Raw genomic sequence first — 17,318 nt, forward strand, 5'->3', positions numbered from 1 at the left:
ATTGCATGAAAATTAATTTCTCAAATATTTTTTGGACTGTACATATAATAGAAATAGGTCTGTAGTTATTCAATTCATCTGGTTTTCCACCTTTGAATACAGGCAATACCCTAGCCATCTTCCAAATAGGTGGAAGTGAGTTTGTATTTATAGATAAATTATATAATTTTGCCAGGGGGAACATCAAGATATGTGATGCATATTTTATAAATTTAGATTCCATTCCATCAGGTCCAGCGCCAGTACTCAACTTCAATTTTGCTATAATTTTATTAACATCTATAGGTGAGATCAATTTAAAAGAAAAAAAGATTTTGGGGCAGGGGATTTTTGAAAACTACATGTGAATAAGGGGTCTCATTAGCTTGAGAGACTGCAACAAAATGTTCATTAAAAGTTTGTGTAATTATTATGGGGTTCTGTATAATTTCATTATTAATATTCAGTTGATTAATTTGCCCTGTTTTGTTACGGTTAAGTAAAGTGTTAAGTTTATTCCAGAATTGTCTTGGATTCTTAAACTCTCTATTTAAGCTAGTTTTATAGTATTCTGACTTTGCATTCCTTGTTTTAGTTTTACTACTATTACGTAATTGTCTATATATTTCCCAATCGCTCTGGTTTCTAGTAAGGCGAAATTTGGCCCAAGCAACATCTCTTCGCTTAAACAGAGAAATCAGTTCTGAGTTAATCCAGGGAAGACTAGTCCCTTTTACTCTAACTGTTTTAAGTGGAGCATGCTTATTGATCACATTCATAACCTCGCTGTAAAAGAAGTCCCATGCGTCATTAACAGTAGGTATAAGCGAGAGGCGGTCCCAGTTAATATTGCCCATATCATCATTAAAAAGGTTTACATCAAAATATTTAAATGTTATATCTTTGGGGTGCGATTTAGACATCTTGATTTTCCACACACAGTATATTACAGAGTGATCACTTAAACAATCTGACATGACTCCAGAGGATAATATCCTTTCAGGGTTAGTTACAAGTATCCAATCTATTAATGTTGGTGATTGTAAATTTACTCTGGTAGGTTTATTAATCAGTTGTGATAAATTCACACTACTAATTAGATTTCTGTCTCCTGCTGAAGATCGGTCAAGCCAATTACTGTTAAAATCACCTAGAATTATACATTCATTATTCTTTTCTAAGGAGCTTAGGGTTGCCAATATATTCTTCATAGAGCCAGAAGGGGCTGAGGGCGGCCTATATGTATTTCCAATTATAAGTGTTTTATTTACATGTAATATTATATTAACAAAAACACATTCAAAATTTTAGGGATAGAAAGCTGAGAACACAAATTGGAACACACATAAGTGACCACTACACCACCTCTTGATCCTCTATCAACCATTTTGATATGTGTTTTATTTTGTAAAGCATCCAGCTACACTGTGGCCTTCCTGTGTTTGGTTACATACCTGATTTAACACCTTCGCTTGCGGATTGCAGAAGAAATGGTGGAACCTCTTTAGTTACGCTTTACTGTAGTTCCACATTACGTGCTTAAATCTACAAACAAAATACATACAAAAGCATTATTGTAGATCTCCCAATTGCATATTTTTAATGTTGATAATCGTTGGGCAATCAATCGAGGCATCGCTAGTTCTAGAACTACAATCGTTCATAGTTCTAGAACTACAGTTGTTCCTAGTTCTTGTGGTGTGGACACAATAAAAAGTGGAAGTGTCCTTTTATACTTCCTGTTTAGTAATCTGTCACTTTGTCTCCCCTGTCTATCTCTCACCTGTCTGTCCATCTCGCCTGTCTGTCTCTCTTCTGTCTGTCTGGCAGTCTGTCTCCAGAATCAGTCAGTCAAAGTCTGTTTTCAGTCAGAGTGGAAACAGCAGAGATGTTCTCCCCATCCCCTTCAACCAATCGCAGACCTCCGCTGCTCACACCAGGTAACTATAGCAACCAATCCCAGACCTCCCACCCTCCAGGTGAATGTGTCATTACCTGTAAGTTGTAGTTGGGCTCACCAAATGGAGCTAAAATGTTATGTTGCAAGCTATCATCAGCTAACCATAATTGTAACATTAGGAACTTTAACACTTAACGTTATTTAACTCACAGCTAACTTTACTGTCCAATTCAATGCGTTCCTGTCGCGTTATTATGAATCCCACTCACTTTCTAGTTAGGGTCCTAGAATGGCGATCCAGAAAATATGGTCCTGAAAGTGCCGCCTCCGGTGCTACAGCTATATGCTACTCCCTTCAAACGCAGCCTTCTCCTCCTGAATGTGGAGAGTAAAGCAAAACGTTTATGTTGACTGCTTATTTATTAATCCTGCACACAATGGTCGCTTAGTTTATTTACCGTTTATTATTAAATGTGACACCTTCTGTCTGATGACCTGTCTGTCTGTCTCTCAGTGGCTCCCCTCAGGTCCTCAGTCCCAGTATGTCTGGTCCTCCAAACGTTCAGCCCAGAAGAAGCTCCAGACTGTTCACTAGTGCCAGCTCTACTGCCAAGGTAACCCTATTACTACAGTATTACGTTATATTACTACAGTATTACTAATGTAGTAATTTACAGTAATACTGTATACTGCTTACTGTTTATTGCAGTAAGACTTTCAGGATAATGTTCTATTATATATATATATATATATATATATATATATATATATATATATATATATATATATATATATATATATATATATAAAATTTATATAATGTTTAAATAAAAACAATGTTTTCAGTTGGTGTTGTTTTAAAGGTCCCGTGGCATGGAAATGTCACTTTTAGAAGGTTTTTTTAACATTAATATGCGTTCCCCCAGCCTGCCTATGGTCCCCCAGTGGCTAGAAATGGTGATACAGTTAGGAAAATAAGTATTTGAACACCCTGCTATTTTGCAAGTTCTCCCACTTGGAAATCATGGAGGGGTCTGAAATTGTCATCGTAGGTGCATGTCCACTGTGAGAGACATAATCTAAAAAAAAAATCCAGAAATCACAATATATGATTTTTTAACTATTTATTTCTATGATACAACTGCAAATAAGTATTTGAACACCTGTCTATCAGCTAGAATTCTGACCCCTCAAAGACCTGTTAGTCTGCCTTTTAAAATGTCCACCTCCACTCCATTTATTATCCTAAATTAGATGCACCTGTTTGAGGTCATTAGCTGCATAAAGACACCTGTCCACCCCATACAATCAGTAAGAATCCAACTACTAACATGGCCAAGACCAAAGAGCTGTCCAAAGACACTAGAGACAAAATTGTACACCTCCACAAGGCTGGAAAGGGCTACGGGGAAATTGCCAAGCAGCTTGGTGAAAAAAGGTCCACTGTTGGAGCAATCATTAGAAAATGGAAGAAGCTAAACATGACTGTCAATCTCCCTCGGACTGGGGCTCCATGCAAGATCTCACCTCGTGGGGTCTCAATGTTCCTAAGAAAGGTGAGCAATCCGCCCAGAACTACACGGGAGGAGCTGGTCAATGACCTGAACCGTTTCCAAGGTTACTGTTGGTAATACACTAAGACGTTATGGTTTGAAATCATGCATGGCACGGAAGGTTCCCCTGCTTAAACCAGCACATGTCAAGGCCCGTCTTAAGTTTGCCAATGACCATTTGGATGATCCAGAGGAGTCATGGGAGAAAGTCATGTGGTCAGATGAGACCAAAATAGAAATTTTTGGTCATAATTCCACTAACCGTGTTTGGAGGAAGAAGAATGAGGAGTACCATCCCAAGAACACCATCCCTACTGTGAAGCATGGGGGTGGTGGCATCATGCTTTGGGGTGTTTTTCTGCACATGGGACAGAGCGACTACACTGTATTAAGGAGAGGATGACCGGGGCCATGTATTGCGAGATTTTGGGGAACAACCTCCTTCCCTCAGTTAGAGCATTGAAGAAGGGTCGAGGCTGGGTCTTCCAACATGACAATGACCCGAAGCACACAGCCAAGATAACCAAGGAGTGTCTCTGTAAGAAGCATATCAAGGTTCTGGCGTGGCCTAGCCAGTCTCCAGACCTAAACCCAATAGAGAATCTTTGGAGGGAGCTCAAACTCAGAAACCTGACTGATCTAGAGAAGATCTGTGTGGAGGAGTGGGCCAAAATCCCTCCTGCAGTGTGTGCAAACCTGGTGAAAAACTACAGGAAACGTTTGACCTCTGTACTTGCAAACAAATGCTACTGTACCAAATATTATTTTTTTAGATTATGTCTCTCACAGTGGACATGCACCTACGATGATAATTTCAGACCCCTCCATGATTTCTAAGTGGGAGAACTTGCAAAATAGCAGGGTGTTCAAATACTTATTTTCCTCACTGTAGGTATAAACCGAGCCCAGGGTATCCTGCTCTGCTCAATAGCTACAGACACAAAAATGGCACATCCTAAAGCTCATTGTGGGAATGGCTCTAGTGGCTATAATTCTGCACCAAGGCTGAATTTCGGGATAGAGACTTCAGATACAGTATTAGGGGACCACTAAGGCCTATATAAAAGAGACTTCAGATACAGTATTAGGGGACCACTAAGGCCTATATAAAAGAGACTTCAGATACAGTATTAGGGGACCACTAAGGTCTATATAAAAGAGACTTCAGATACAGTATTAGGGGACCACTAAGGTCTATATAAAAGAGACTTCAGATACAGTATTAGGGGACCACTAAGGTCTATATAAAAAAGACTTCAGATACAGTATTAGGGGACCACTAAGGCCTATATAAAAGAGACTTCAGATACAGTATTAGGGGACCACTAAGGTCTATATAAAAGAGACTTCAGATACAGTATTAGGGGACCACTAAGGTCTATATAAAAGAGACTTCAGATACAGTATTAGGGGACCACTAAGGTCTATATAAAAGAGACTTCAGATACAGTATTAGGGGACCACTAAGGCCTATATAAAAGCATCCAAAGAGCACCATGTCATGGGACCTTTTAAGGTTTCAAACTAAAGTAATTTCTTACTTTCTAACAAATATTTTAAACGTTGACTTTAGCTTTGTCTTTACAAGATTGGGCTAAAGGAAGATTACAGCGGGGAGTTAGCCCTGTGCCCCCCTTTTTAGCTGTGACTCACATGTTTTTCCAGTGTGGTGTGTCTCTCTCTCTCACTACGAATTTAAAGCCATTTAAATGTCTGTGAACTGTACATGAAGAAACGGACGGGTGTTTGTAGAGGCAAAGCTGCTCTGCTTACAAAAACTACAAAAAAAAGAGGTGCACGACCACGTGCCGCGACAGCTTGCAGAGCCTTCGAGGTGGAAAGGAAAGCTGGGGTGACGCATTTTCTGGCTCTCGCGCCAGGAACACCATGACAACCAGGAACCTGCTCCTGGGTTTTCGTGGTATTTACCGTATTAACAAGTCGCCCAAATAAACATCATCGCTGTCAACACATCCGGCACGTACTTCTGATCTTCATGCTTCAACAACTCCAGATGATGCAGGAAAAGCTCTGAATGTAAAGTTATACCCAAGCCTTCTTGCTGCTTTCTCTCAGCAAGCTCACTTTCAGACACTAATTACACACGTAAATGTTCAGGTACATGTATGAAAACTCACAAGTAGATTCTTAGATGTGTGTAACAGTAATTCTGTTTGCACTACGGGGTCAGTCGCCCAGGAAAAGAACCGCAAACCGACCGGATACTGGGTCATACTGAATGTGTCCGAACATGGACACATTGTACTACAGTACTAACATACTATGCTGCCTTAACTAATGCTAGTAAACTGAAGTACTGCTGCCTACTAACGTTGGTCTCTGTCTGTGCAGGAGAACAGCAAGAAGTTAAAGATGAAGTTTCCTACAAAGATCCCCAACAGGAAAACTAAATGTAAATCAGCAAAGACGTCAAATAGCAGCAACCTGAACGAGAGTCTGGACATCCTGAGACTGGATCCCAGTCTGAGTCTACCGGACACCAAGATCCCCCAGTACCAGAGGGCTGCTGCAGGTAATCTATTACTAACACTATAACATACTGCAGTACTCTACAGTGCTGCTGAGAGTCAACTCAAACGTTTTCAGCTTCTATAGTCAGAACCAGAGCTGCAACTACCGATCTGTGGATTATTATCTGGATGAGTGGATGAGTTCTTTGCTCTCTAAAATGTCAGAAAATGCTAAAAAAGGAAAAAAAAAGGGGATGAGTGTTTTCTCAAAATCAAAGATATTCAGTTTACTGTCACAGAGGAGAAAAGAAACTAGAAAATATTCACATTTAACAAGCTGACATCACACAAGTTTCACTTTTTTGATTCAAACTGACAAACTGATTCATGGATTATGTAAATGGTTAATAAAAAAAAAGAGTTAATAGTTGATAACTAATCCTTTTAATCTTTGCAGCTCTAAACAGAGCAGGAAGTTGTTAAAATCTATGAAGTCTGACAGGAAATGAATTTATGAATATGTGTGTACAGACAGCGTGATGGCGTTGCTACGGGAACTGGGCCGTGGTTACCAGGCGCTGTGCTCGTACAACTGCAGAGAAGCCATCAACATCCTGACCTCGCTCCCTCCTCAGCACTACAACACCGGCTGGGTCCTCACACACATCGGCAGGGCCTACTTTGAACTGGCCGAGTACACACAGGTAACACACATTACGGCCCAGTACACACAGGTAACGCACACTATGGCCCAGTACACACAGGTAACCCACACTACCACACACTAAAGCCCAGTACACACAGGTAACACACACTACGGCCCAGTACACACAGGTAACGCACACTACGGCCCAGTACACACAGGTAACCCACACTACCACACACTAAAGCCCAGTACACACAGGTAACACACACTACGGCCCAGTACACACAGGTAACGCACACTATGGCCCAGTACACACAGGTAACCCACACTACCACACACTAAAGCCCAGTACACACAGGTAACACACGCTACGGCCCAGTACACACAGGTAACACACGCTACGGCCCAGTACACACAGGTAACACACACTATGGCCCAGTACACACAGGTAACACACGCCACGCCCAGTACCAGTAACACACACCACGGCCCAGTACACAGGTAACACACGCCACGCCCAGTACACACAGGTAACAGTACACACAGGTAACACACACTACGCCCAGTGCACACAGGTAACACACCACCCAGTACACACAGGTAACACACGCCACGCCCAGTGCACACAGGTAACGCACACTACGCCCAGTACACACAGGTAACGCACACAGGTACACACAGGTACACACACGCCCAGTGCACACAGGTAACGCACACTACGGCCCAGTACACACAGTTAACACACACTACGGCCCAGTGCACACAGGTAACGCACACTACGGCCCAGTACACACAGGTAACACACACTACGGCCCAGTACACACAGGTAACACACACTACGGCCCAGTACACACAGGTAACACACACTACGGCCCAGTGCACACAGGCAGACCTGCCAACCTGTACCCATTTTGCGTAGTAGATACGCATTTTGACATCAAAATATGGCGATACAATTTGTCACTTTAAACTACGCGAAAATCAGGTGACTGCCTTGAGTTCACTCGTTGACGCGCAGTAACCATCTCAGTCTAACTCCTCATTTCCACAGCATGCGTAACGGCTGTGGACCGGCTCCGCTGCGTGTCTGCTGCGTGATCCGCCGTCCGTCAACACCCACCAGGTCCCGATTTGTTGTGGAACGGCTGCGGCCGTGACTGACAGCTGTAGTCGAGGACCCACGACATCTCGCGAATTCACGTAGAATAGAACCACAAAACCAACAACAGTTTGTTTCCATTCAGAGGAGTAGAGGGGAAACAGCTCTGTGCTGTGTTTTCAAGGTGTAGTGCAGGGAAATATGATCCGCTGGAGCATGCTGGATTTTATTTAGAAAATTAACCGGATATTTATTTTGTTTCTGTGCTCGACTTCCTCTCCCGCACTATCTGCCGTGTGCTGAATTGCTGCGGAGCTCTCCGGCGTCCGGCAGAAATAGAAGCTCTGCCTATCTGCTCTGGAGGGCTGAGAACCGCCGGAGCTGTGCCGGAGTCAGAATGCAGCCGTTATGCAACCGGTGGAAATACACACACTGACTTTAATGGAAACCTAATGACTCCGCCGCTGTTCAGCAGCCGTTCCGCATCAGGTGGAAATCCCCGGTAACACTTGATGGTAGTAGGCGGCTAAAACCTATGGATAAACAGCGTAGCAGCCACAAGCATGCTGGAAAAAAAAACTAAAGAAGACGAGTTTGACCAATCACAGCGTCGGGTTCATTCCTCTAACATAGACGTCTATGTCCTCTAATGTCAAGCGGGGATATCGGCTACTGATCAAATGCAAGTGTTATTCCTCCCTCATTCCCGTTTAGTTTGGTTGGTTTCCCCCATATATCTATGGGTTTCCCCAAGGGAGGACAGTGCTTGCAAAGGTAAACTGAGTGTGTTTCCAGTGTTAAACACTGCTGCAGGTGTTCATGCACGACTGTTGGTGGTGATTTCCTGAGGTGGAAGATTTACTCAGATTACGTATTGCAGTAAAAGTAGAAAAAACAGTGTTGTAGAGTTACAAATGACTTGTCAGTTACAAGTCCTGCATTCAACATCTTCCCTATGTAATAGTACAAAAGTATTATCAAAATATACTTACAGTACCAAAAGTAAAAGTGCTCATTATGCAGTGTACTGTATTTTATTGGATTATATTATGATCCAATTAATTGTATTGTTGTATAGGTTTTATTTAATTCAAGTAGCCTACTTGAACATAATTATTTTCTAGGGTTTAAAATGTATACAGATTTGACATTTAATGGCACATTTTTTCCACGTGTGTGCCGCCGTGTTCATGAACCAGAACTTCGACAATAAATCAGTAAGTTGCTACTCAAAGTTTTTCAAGGTTGGCAGGTCTGCACAGGTAACACACATTATCACACACTACAGCCCAGTACACACAGGTAACACACGCTATGGCCCAGTACACACAGGTAACCCACACTACGGCCCAGTACACACAGGTAACACACACTACAGCCCAGTACACACAGGTAACACACATTACCACACACTACAGCCCAGTACACACCGGTAACACACGCTACGGCCCAGTACACACAGGTAACACACATTACCACACACTACAGCCCAGTACACACCGGTAACACACGCTACGGCCCAGTACACACAGGTAACACACATTACCACACACTACAGCCCAGTACACACCGGTAACACACGCTACGGCCCAGTACACACAGGTAACACACGCCCAGGCCCAGGTAACACACAGGTAACACACACTACACACAGGTAACACACAGGTAACACACAGGTAACGCACGCACGCCCAGTACACACAGGTAACGCACGCTACGGCCCAGTACACACAGGTAACACACGCTACGGCCCAGTACACACAGGTAACACACGCTACGGCCCAGTACACACAGGTAACACACGCTACGGCCCAGTACACACAGGTAACTTAAGATGGTTTCTGTTCAGGTGAATAACGATGTCATGATGTTTGTTGGCAGGCGGAGCGTCTGTTCAGCGAGGTTCGCAGGATCGAGTCGTACAGAGTTGAAGGGATGGAGATTTATTCAACCACATTGTGGCACCTGCAGAAAGACGTCGCACTGTCTGCCCTGTCCAAAGACCTGACCGACATGGACAAGAACTGTCCCGAGGTAAGAACCACACATGTCCAGGTTCTGCACGGGCCAAAAATGGGCAGTTTACCCTGACTGACTGAGACCTCAAACTGAGCCTAAGGAGGTTTTGTTTCTTCTTCAAAGACAACGTCCTCTGCTGCTTTGGAATATTAAAAACTGCTCCGACAACAGCAGACCGACGCACAGAGAAGTCACTGCAGCCAGCCAGTTACAAAACATCCGGCAGTCGGGAGCTTTAGTTTGTCAGAGACTGTGAACCAGCAGCAGCATACATACCTTATTTGGTCCGGACTTTTGGGCCTTTTTAGTTTGAAACGAACCAAAATTACAGGTGTGAAACCTCCCCCGGACCACGGTCCGGATCAAAAGACCAAATTTTGGTCCGATAAAAAGAGGTGGTCTCGGTCCGGACCAAACTGAACCATGGTGCGGTCCATATATAGTGTGAAAGCATTTTTTGGATGGTTCGGACTTTCGGACCAAATACAAGAAGCTCTGGCAGGCTCTCCCTGTGTTACAAGACTGGGGAAGCTCCTTTTAAGGAATAGCTCAGTGCTTAGTGTGTAGGCTAGATGAGAGCGAGAGGGACAGTGAATGTGCTCAGAGCAGACAGCTATCAGCTATCAGAGCAGAGAATACATCAGCAGTTTATTTGTTAAGTGGTAGTAAATGTACAGTGGAGATTTCCGTTTGTCTCTGAATAAATTTTTCAGAGATAGTTCCCGTGTCTTGCTTCTCAACATCACAACAAAACAAAAAGAGGCGCGGCAGCACCAAGGTTATTATAGTTTTGCATTTTTCATTAGTTTTTATTTTTATTTCTTTTTGCCTTTTTGTTTTCAAATTCAGTTTAGTTTTAATTAGTTTTTAAAGCGGTTTTGCTAGTTTAGTTTAGTTTTTATTTTTTGAAAATGCTTGGTTTTAGTTTAGTTTTTATTAGTTTTAGTCTTAGTTTTAGTCTTTTTTTCTAATATGGGTTATTTATTGGGGGCAAGATTCACAAAGGTCAGAAAAAAGTATTGTGTAATAATAACTCAACAAAAACATCATACAATTTTAGAAATATGTATTCACAATGTATTCAACAATAACACCAGTACATAAAATGTACATATGATGATGAGCACAAATACAGTATCTCACAAAAGTGAGTACACCCCTCACATGTTTGTAAATATTTCATTATATCTTTTAATGGGACAACACTGAAGAAATTACATGGTGTCCAGCTTGTATAACAGTGTTAATGTGCTGTCCTCTCAAAATAACTCAACACAGCCATTAATGTCTAAACCGCTGGCAACAAAAGTGAGTACACCCCTATGTTAAATGTTAAATTAAAATAGCCCCACATCATCACATACCCTTCACCATAGATTGGCATGGTTTTATGTCAGTTAGCCTAATAGCTGGTTTGATTTGCAGTGAGAAATGATTTTATGGAAAGTACCCCATGCCACTCTCTAGGTATGGTGAAGGTATGTGATGATGTGGGGGTATGGTGAAGGTATGTGATGATGTGGGGGTATGGTGAAGGCATGTGATGATGTGGGGCTATTTTAATTCCAAAGGCCAAGGGAACTTTATCAGGATGCATAGTATCCTGGATCCATGAAATCACTGGCCTTTAAAAATAAACATCTTCCTGCCTCTAGGGGAATTAAACATAGGGGTGGACTGACTTTTGTTGCCAGCGGTTTAGACATTAATGGCTGTGTTGAGTTATTTTGAGGGGACAGTGCATTTACACTGTTATACAAGCTGTACACTTCATACTTTATTGTAGCGAAGTGTAATTTCTTCAGTGTTGTCCCATTAAAAGATATAATTAAATATTTACTAAAATGTAAAAAACACTTTTGTGAGATACTGTATGTAAAATGCAAAATGTGTTAGTAACTGTGTCAGGAAAAAACCTAAATAGCCAACAGACTAAAGAAGACATACATAAACAGGTGTTTTGAACTTTGGTTCGAGTAAAGTGGCGAACTTTTTGAAGTCAGTCGACTCCCACAGTTGTGTAGCTAGACACCCCAGTATCAATACACCTATTAACCCACGCTTCCTCACGCTTTTAGTGTTCATGCATATTTATTAACCAGCAGCTATCGGGTCACCGGTGAAAGCCCTCCTGTAGTGTTCTCTGTCCTGCAGTTGTCTCCGTCATGCTGTCTGGCCCTGGCCCCATACATCCACGCCCTGTACCGGGGTTATATTAGCTTCTGTTTCGTGGGAAGGGGGCTTTGCGTTCTCCTTGCCCTGTCACTGCTTGTTAAGGTAAGCTAGGTTAGCCTCCTTGAGCGCGCTTCTCAAATGTACTTTCAAATTCGTGGGATTGTCCACTGATTTTTACCACTTTCCACTGCGAGGCACTTGCTTTTATCTGACACAGTCATAATCAGATAGGACTCTGCCGCTTTCTTCAGACTTTTGGTACCGCTATGATGCCAGACGAAGGGCACGGACATGTTGTGTTCAATTTGACGTGGAATGTCGGAATTTCTGGGTTCCCAGTCGGAACCTATATGTCTACGGCATAGACTGAATAAAACAGATCGGAGATGTCAACTCTGAAAGATATAACGTTATTTGCTCTGTGAAAGACATTGACAAAGACGAAAACTAAGGACATTCACTTGATATTTTTATTTCATTTTAGTTAGTTTTGCAAACAGACATTACAGTTTTAGTTTAGTTATCGTTTTTTTGTAATGCCTCGTTTTTATTTTTATTTCAGTTAACAACAATGTTTTTTCTCATCTAGTTTTCATTATTTCGTTCGTTTTTGTTAACGATTATAACCTTGGGGAGCACTGGGAGAGCAGCAGTCAGTAGGAGAGAGTAGCAGCAGTCAGTAGGAGAGAGTAGCAGCAGTCAGTAGGAGAGAGTAGCAGCAGTCAGTAGGGAGAGAGTAGCAGTCAGTAGGGAGAGTAGCAGTCAGTCAGTAGGAGAGCAGCAGCAGTCAGGAGAGTGTCAGTAGAGAGTAGCAGCAGTCAGTAGGAGAGAGTAGCAGCAGTCAGTAGGAGAGAGTAGCAGCAGTCAGTAGGAGGGGTAGCAGCAGTCAGTAGGAGAGAGCAGCAGTCAGTCAGGAGAGTGTCAGTAGCAGAGAGTAGCAGCAGTCAGTAGGAGAGAGTAGCAGCAGTCAGTAGGAGAGAGTAGCAGCAGTCAGTAGGAGAGAGTAGCAGCAGTCAGTAGGAGAGAGCAGCAGTCAGTAGGAGAGAGTAGCAGCAGTCAGTAGGAGAGACAGAGAGCAGCAGTCAATAGGAGAGAGTGTCAGTAGGAGAGAGTAGCAGTCAGTAGGAGGGAGCAGCAGTCAGTAGGAGGGAGCAGCAGTCAGTAGGAGAGAGTAGCAGTCAGTAGGGAGAGAGCAGCAGTCAGTAGGAGAGAGCAGCAGTCAGTAGGAGAGAGCAGCAGTCAGTAGGAGAGAGCAGCAGTCAGTAGGGGAGAGTAGCAGCAGTCAGTAGGAGAGAGCAGCAGTCAGTAGGGAGAGAGCAGCAGCAGTCAGTAGGAGAGAGAGAGCAGCAGTCAGTAGGAGAGAGCGGCAGTCAGTAGGAGAGAGCAGCAGTCAGTAGGAGAGAGCAGCAGTCAGTAGGAGAGAGTGTCAGTAGGAGAGAGTAGCAGCAGTCAGTAGGAGAGTAGCAGCAGTCAGTAGGAGAGAGCAGCAGTCAGTAGGAGAGAGCAGCAGTCATTAGGAGAGAGAGTAGCAGTCAGTCAGTAGGAGAGAGTAGCAGTCAGTAGGAGAGAGTAGCAGTCAGTTGGAGAGAGCAACAGTCAGTAGGAGAGAGCAGCAGTCAGTAGGTGAGAGTAGCAGCAGTCAGTAGGAGAGACAGAGAGCAGCAGTCAATAGGAGAGTGTCAGTAGGAGGGAGCAGCAGTCAGTAGGAGGGAGCAGCAGTCAGTAGGAGGGAGCAGCAGTCAGTAGGAGAGAGAGTAGCAGTCAGTAGGGAGAGAGCAGCAGTCAGTAGGAGAGAGCAGCAGTCAGTAGGGGAGAGTAGCAGCAGTCAGTAGGAGAGAGCAGCAGTCAGTAGGAGAGTAGCAGTTAGTAGGGGAGAGCAGCAGTCAGTAGGAGAGAGAGAGCAGCAGTCAGTAGGAGAGAGAGAGAGCAGCAGTCAGTAGGAGAGAGCAGCAGTCAGTAGGAGAGAGAGCAGCAGTCAGGGGGGAGAGAGCAGCAGTCAGTAGGGAGAGAGAGCAGCAGTCAGTAGGAGAGGAGCAGTCAGTAGGGAGAGAGCAGTCAGTAGGGAGAGAGCAGCAGTCAGTAGGAGAGAGCAGTCAGTAGGAGAGAGCAGCAGTCAGTAGGAGAGAGCAGCAGTCAGTAGGAGAGAGCAGCAGTCAGTAGGAGAGAGCAGCAGTCAGTAGGGGAGAGAGCAGCAGTCAGTAGGAGAGAGCAGCAGTCAGTAGGGGAGAGAGAGCAGCAGTCAGGTAGGAGAGAGCAGCAGTCAGTAGGAGAGAGCAGCAGTCAGTAGGAGAGAGCAGCAGTCAGTAGGAGAGCAGCAGTCAGTAGGAGAGAGCAGCAGTCAGTAGGAGAGAGCAGCAGCAGTCAGGGAGAGTAGCAGTCAGTAGGAGAGAGTAGCAGCAGTCAGGCGGAGAGAGAGCAGTCAGTAGGGAGCAGCAGTCAGTAGGGAGAGAGCAGCAGTCAGTAGGGGGGGAGAGACAGCAGTCAGTAGGGAGAGTAGCAGCAGTCAGTAGGGAGAGAGCAGCAGTCAGTAGGAGAGAGTAGCAGTTAGTAGGGGAGAGCAGCAGTCAGTAGGAGAGGAGAGAGCAGCAGTCAGTAGGAGAGAGAGCAGCAGTCAGTAGGAGAGAGCAGCAGTCAGTAGGAGAGAGCAGCAGTCAGTAGGGGAGAGAGCAGCAGTCAGTAGGAGAGAGTAGCAGCAGTCAGTAGGAGAGAGAGCAGCAGTCAGTATGAGAGAGAGCAGCAGTCAGTAGGGAGAGAGCAGCAGCAGTCAGGGGGAGAGAGAGAGCAGCAGTCAGTAGGAGAGAGAGCAGCAGTCAGTAGGAGAGTAGCAGCAGTCAGTAGGAGAGAGTAGCAGCAGTCAGTAGGAGAGAGCAGCAGCAGTCAGTAGGGAGAGAGAGCAGCAGTCAGTAGGGAGAGAGCAGCAGTCAGTAGGAGAGAGAGAGCAGCAGTCAGTAGGGAGAGAGTAGCAGTCAGTAGGGAGAGAGCAGCAGTCAGTAGGAGAGAGCAGCAGTCAGTAGGAGAGAGCAGCAGCAGTCAGTAGGAGAGAGCAGCAGTCAGTAGGAGAGAGTAGCAGCAGTCAGTAGGAGAGAGTAGCAGCAGTCAGGGAGAGAGTAGCAGTCAGTAGGAGAGAGAGCAGCAGTCAGTAGGGGAGAGCAGCAGTCAGTAGGGAGAGAGCAGCAGTCAGTAGTAGGAGAGAGTAGCAGCAGTCAGTAGGAGGAGAGCAGCAGTCAGTAGGAGAGAGCAGCAGTCAGTAGGAGAGAGCAGCAGTCAGTAGGGGAGAGCAGCAGTCAGTAGGAGAGAGCAGCAGCAGTCAGTAGGAGAGAGCAGCAGTCAGTAGGAGAGAGCGGCAGTCAGTAGGGAGAGAGTCAGTAGGAGAGCAGTCAGTAGGAGAGAGCAGCAGTCAGTAGGAGAGAGAGCAGCAGTCAGGGGAGAGCAGCAGTCAGTAGGAGCAGGAGGGAGGAGAGAGAGCAGCAGTCAGTAGGAGAGAGCAGTCAGTAGGGAGAGAGAGCAGTAGGAGAGAGCAGCAGTCAGTAGGAGAGAGCGGCAGTCAGTAGGAGAGAGCAGTCAGGAGAGAGCAGCAGTCAGTAGGGAGAGCAGCAGTCAGGGAGAGAGCTGCAGTCAGTAGGAGAAAGCAGCAGCATCAGTAGGAGAGTGTCAGTAGCAGGAGAGAGCAGCAGTCAGTGGGGGAGAGTAGCAGTCAGTAGGGAGAGAGTAGGCAGTCAGTAGGAGAGAGAGAGCAGCAGTCAGTAGGGAGCAGAGTAGGAGAGAGCAGCAGTCAGTAGGAGAGAGCAGCAGTCAGTAGGAGAGACAGAGAGCAGCAGTCAGGGGGAGAGCAGTCAGGGAGAGAGCAGCAGTCAGTAAGGAGCAGAGCAGCAGCAGTAGGAGGAGCAGGGTAGGGAGAGAGCAGTCAGTAGGAGAGAGCAGCAGTCAGTGGGGAGAGTAGCAGCAGTAGGGGAGAGAGCAGCAGTCAGTAGGAGAGAGAGCAGCAGTCAGTAGGAGAGAGTAGCAGCAGTCAGTAGGAGAGAGCAGCAGTCAGTAGGAGAGAGCAGCAGTCAGTAGGGTGAGAGTAGCAGCAGTCAGTAGGAGAGAGAGCAGCAGTCAATAGGAGAGAGTGTCAGTAGGAGAGAGTAGCAGTCAGTAGGAGAGAGCAGCAATCAGTAGGAGGGAGTAGCAGTCAGTAGGAGAGAGCAGCAGTCAGTAGGAGAGAGCAGCAGTCAGTAGGAGAGTAGCAGCAGTCAATAGGAGAGAGCAGCAGTCAGTAGGAGAGAGCAGCAGTCAGTAGGAGAGAGCAGCAGTCAGTAGGCGAGAGCAGCAGTCAGTAGGAGAGAGCAGCAGTCAGTAGGGGAGAGCAGCAGTCAGGGGAGAGTAGCAGCAGTAAGTAGGAGAGAGTAGCAGTCAGTAGGAGAGTAGAAGTCAGTAGGAGAGAGCAGCAGTCAGTGGGGGAGAGTAGCAGTCAGTAGGAGAGAGTAGCAGCAGTCAGTAGGAGAGAGCAGCAGTCAGTTGAAAACATTCCGACACAGAGAGAGGAGGGGGAAGCCGTCAACAAACCAATCAAATCTAAGTATCTGGAGACGTAGCTCACGTATGTTATGACGGCTGGACGTAGTTTTGTCATGTAGAGATCTTTAGTGCGCTTGCATAACTGCAGTGAAACCAAAACTTACCAGATCAAATGTATACAATGTAACAAAAACATGAACCTTGGTCCGGACCTTGGTTTGGACTTTGATGTGTGAAAACGCCCTTAGTGTCCCAGTCTACTTTATTTATTTCTGTCAGCATTCACGATAGGGCTGCACAGTATATCGTTTTTTTATCATTATCGTGATAACAACAACATTCAGATTTTTTGACTTAGTTGAAAAAAAATATCAGCAGGAACTACACTTTAAAATGTAACTGTTATTCTTTTTTATTGCTGCTTTTTATGTATAATTCAATGTTATATTTGTTTAATTAGCTTTTTGTTTTAGCGAAATACTGAAAGCAGCAGAACTGAGAAAACTTTATTATCTTGAAATTATATCGCTATAGTCAACATTGTTATTACATCTTTTCCTCACATCGTGTAGCTGTAATACGTATATGTCTGTCTGAGCAGCTGTCTGTCTGTCTGCAGGCCTGGTGTGTAGCAGGAAACTGCTTCAGTCTGCAGAGGGAGCACGACATCGCCATCAAGTTCTTCCAGAGAGCCATCCAGGTGAGCTGCAGTTTCCATGGTTACTAAGGGTAGACAGGCAAACTCCTTCTAGTCTGTGGGTTAGTTTTAGGTTTATTTCACCCACGAGTAGTTAGTTCATTTTTAACCAAACCCTGGATCATTGGACTAGGGCTGTCCCATGAAACAATTAATCTAGCGATTAATTTAGACCCAACAACTAAACTCTGGTCTGCTTGGGCTTTTCCCTACCTGTTGTTGGTTTGCTCTGATCTGAATCATTCAATGAGTTTGTAAATTTGTAGAGTTTTCTCCCTTTGT

The 17,318-nt window shown here is 44.8% G+C and overlaps 1 protein-coding gene across 1 annotated transcript in view; it reads left to right on the forward strand.

The window, feature by feature from the left end:
• Window positions 1-17,318, forward strand: part of cdc27 (cell division cycle 27) — a 38,338-nt gene that overhangs the window by 10,891 nt on the left and 10,129 nt on the right. Inside the window, exons 9-14 of the mRNA XM_028599970.1 lie at window positions 1,810-1,919; window positions 2,394-2,493; window positions 5,785-5,965; window positions 6,435-6,607; window positions 9,530-9,682; window positions 16,959-17,039. Of these exons, the coding sequence (XP_028455771.1) occupies window positions 1,810-1,919; window positions 2,394-2,493; window positions 5,785-5,965; window positions 6,435-6,607; window positions 9,530-9,682; window positions 16,959-17,039 (798 nt within the window). The remainder of the gene's footprint in view (window positions 1-1,809; window positions 1,920-2,393; window positions 2,494-5,784; window positions 5,966-6,434; window positions 6,608-9,529; window positions 9,683-16,958; window positions 17,040-17,318) is intronic.

Source organism: Perca flavescens, chromosome 15, assembly GCF_004354835.1.
Source record: "Perca flavescens isolate YP-PL-M2 chromosome 15, PFLA_1.0, whole genome shotgun sequence".
NCBI lineage: Eukaryota > Metazoa > Chordata > Actinopteri > Perciformes > Percidae > Perca > Perca flavescens.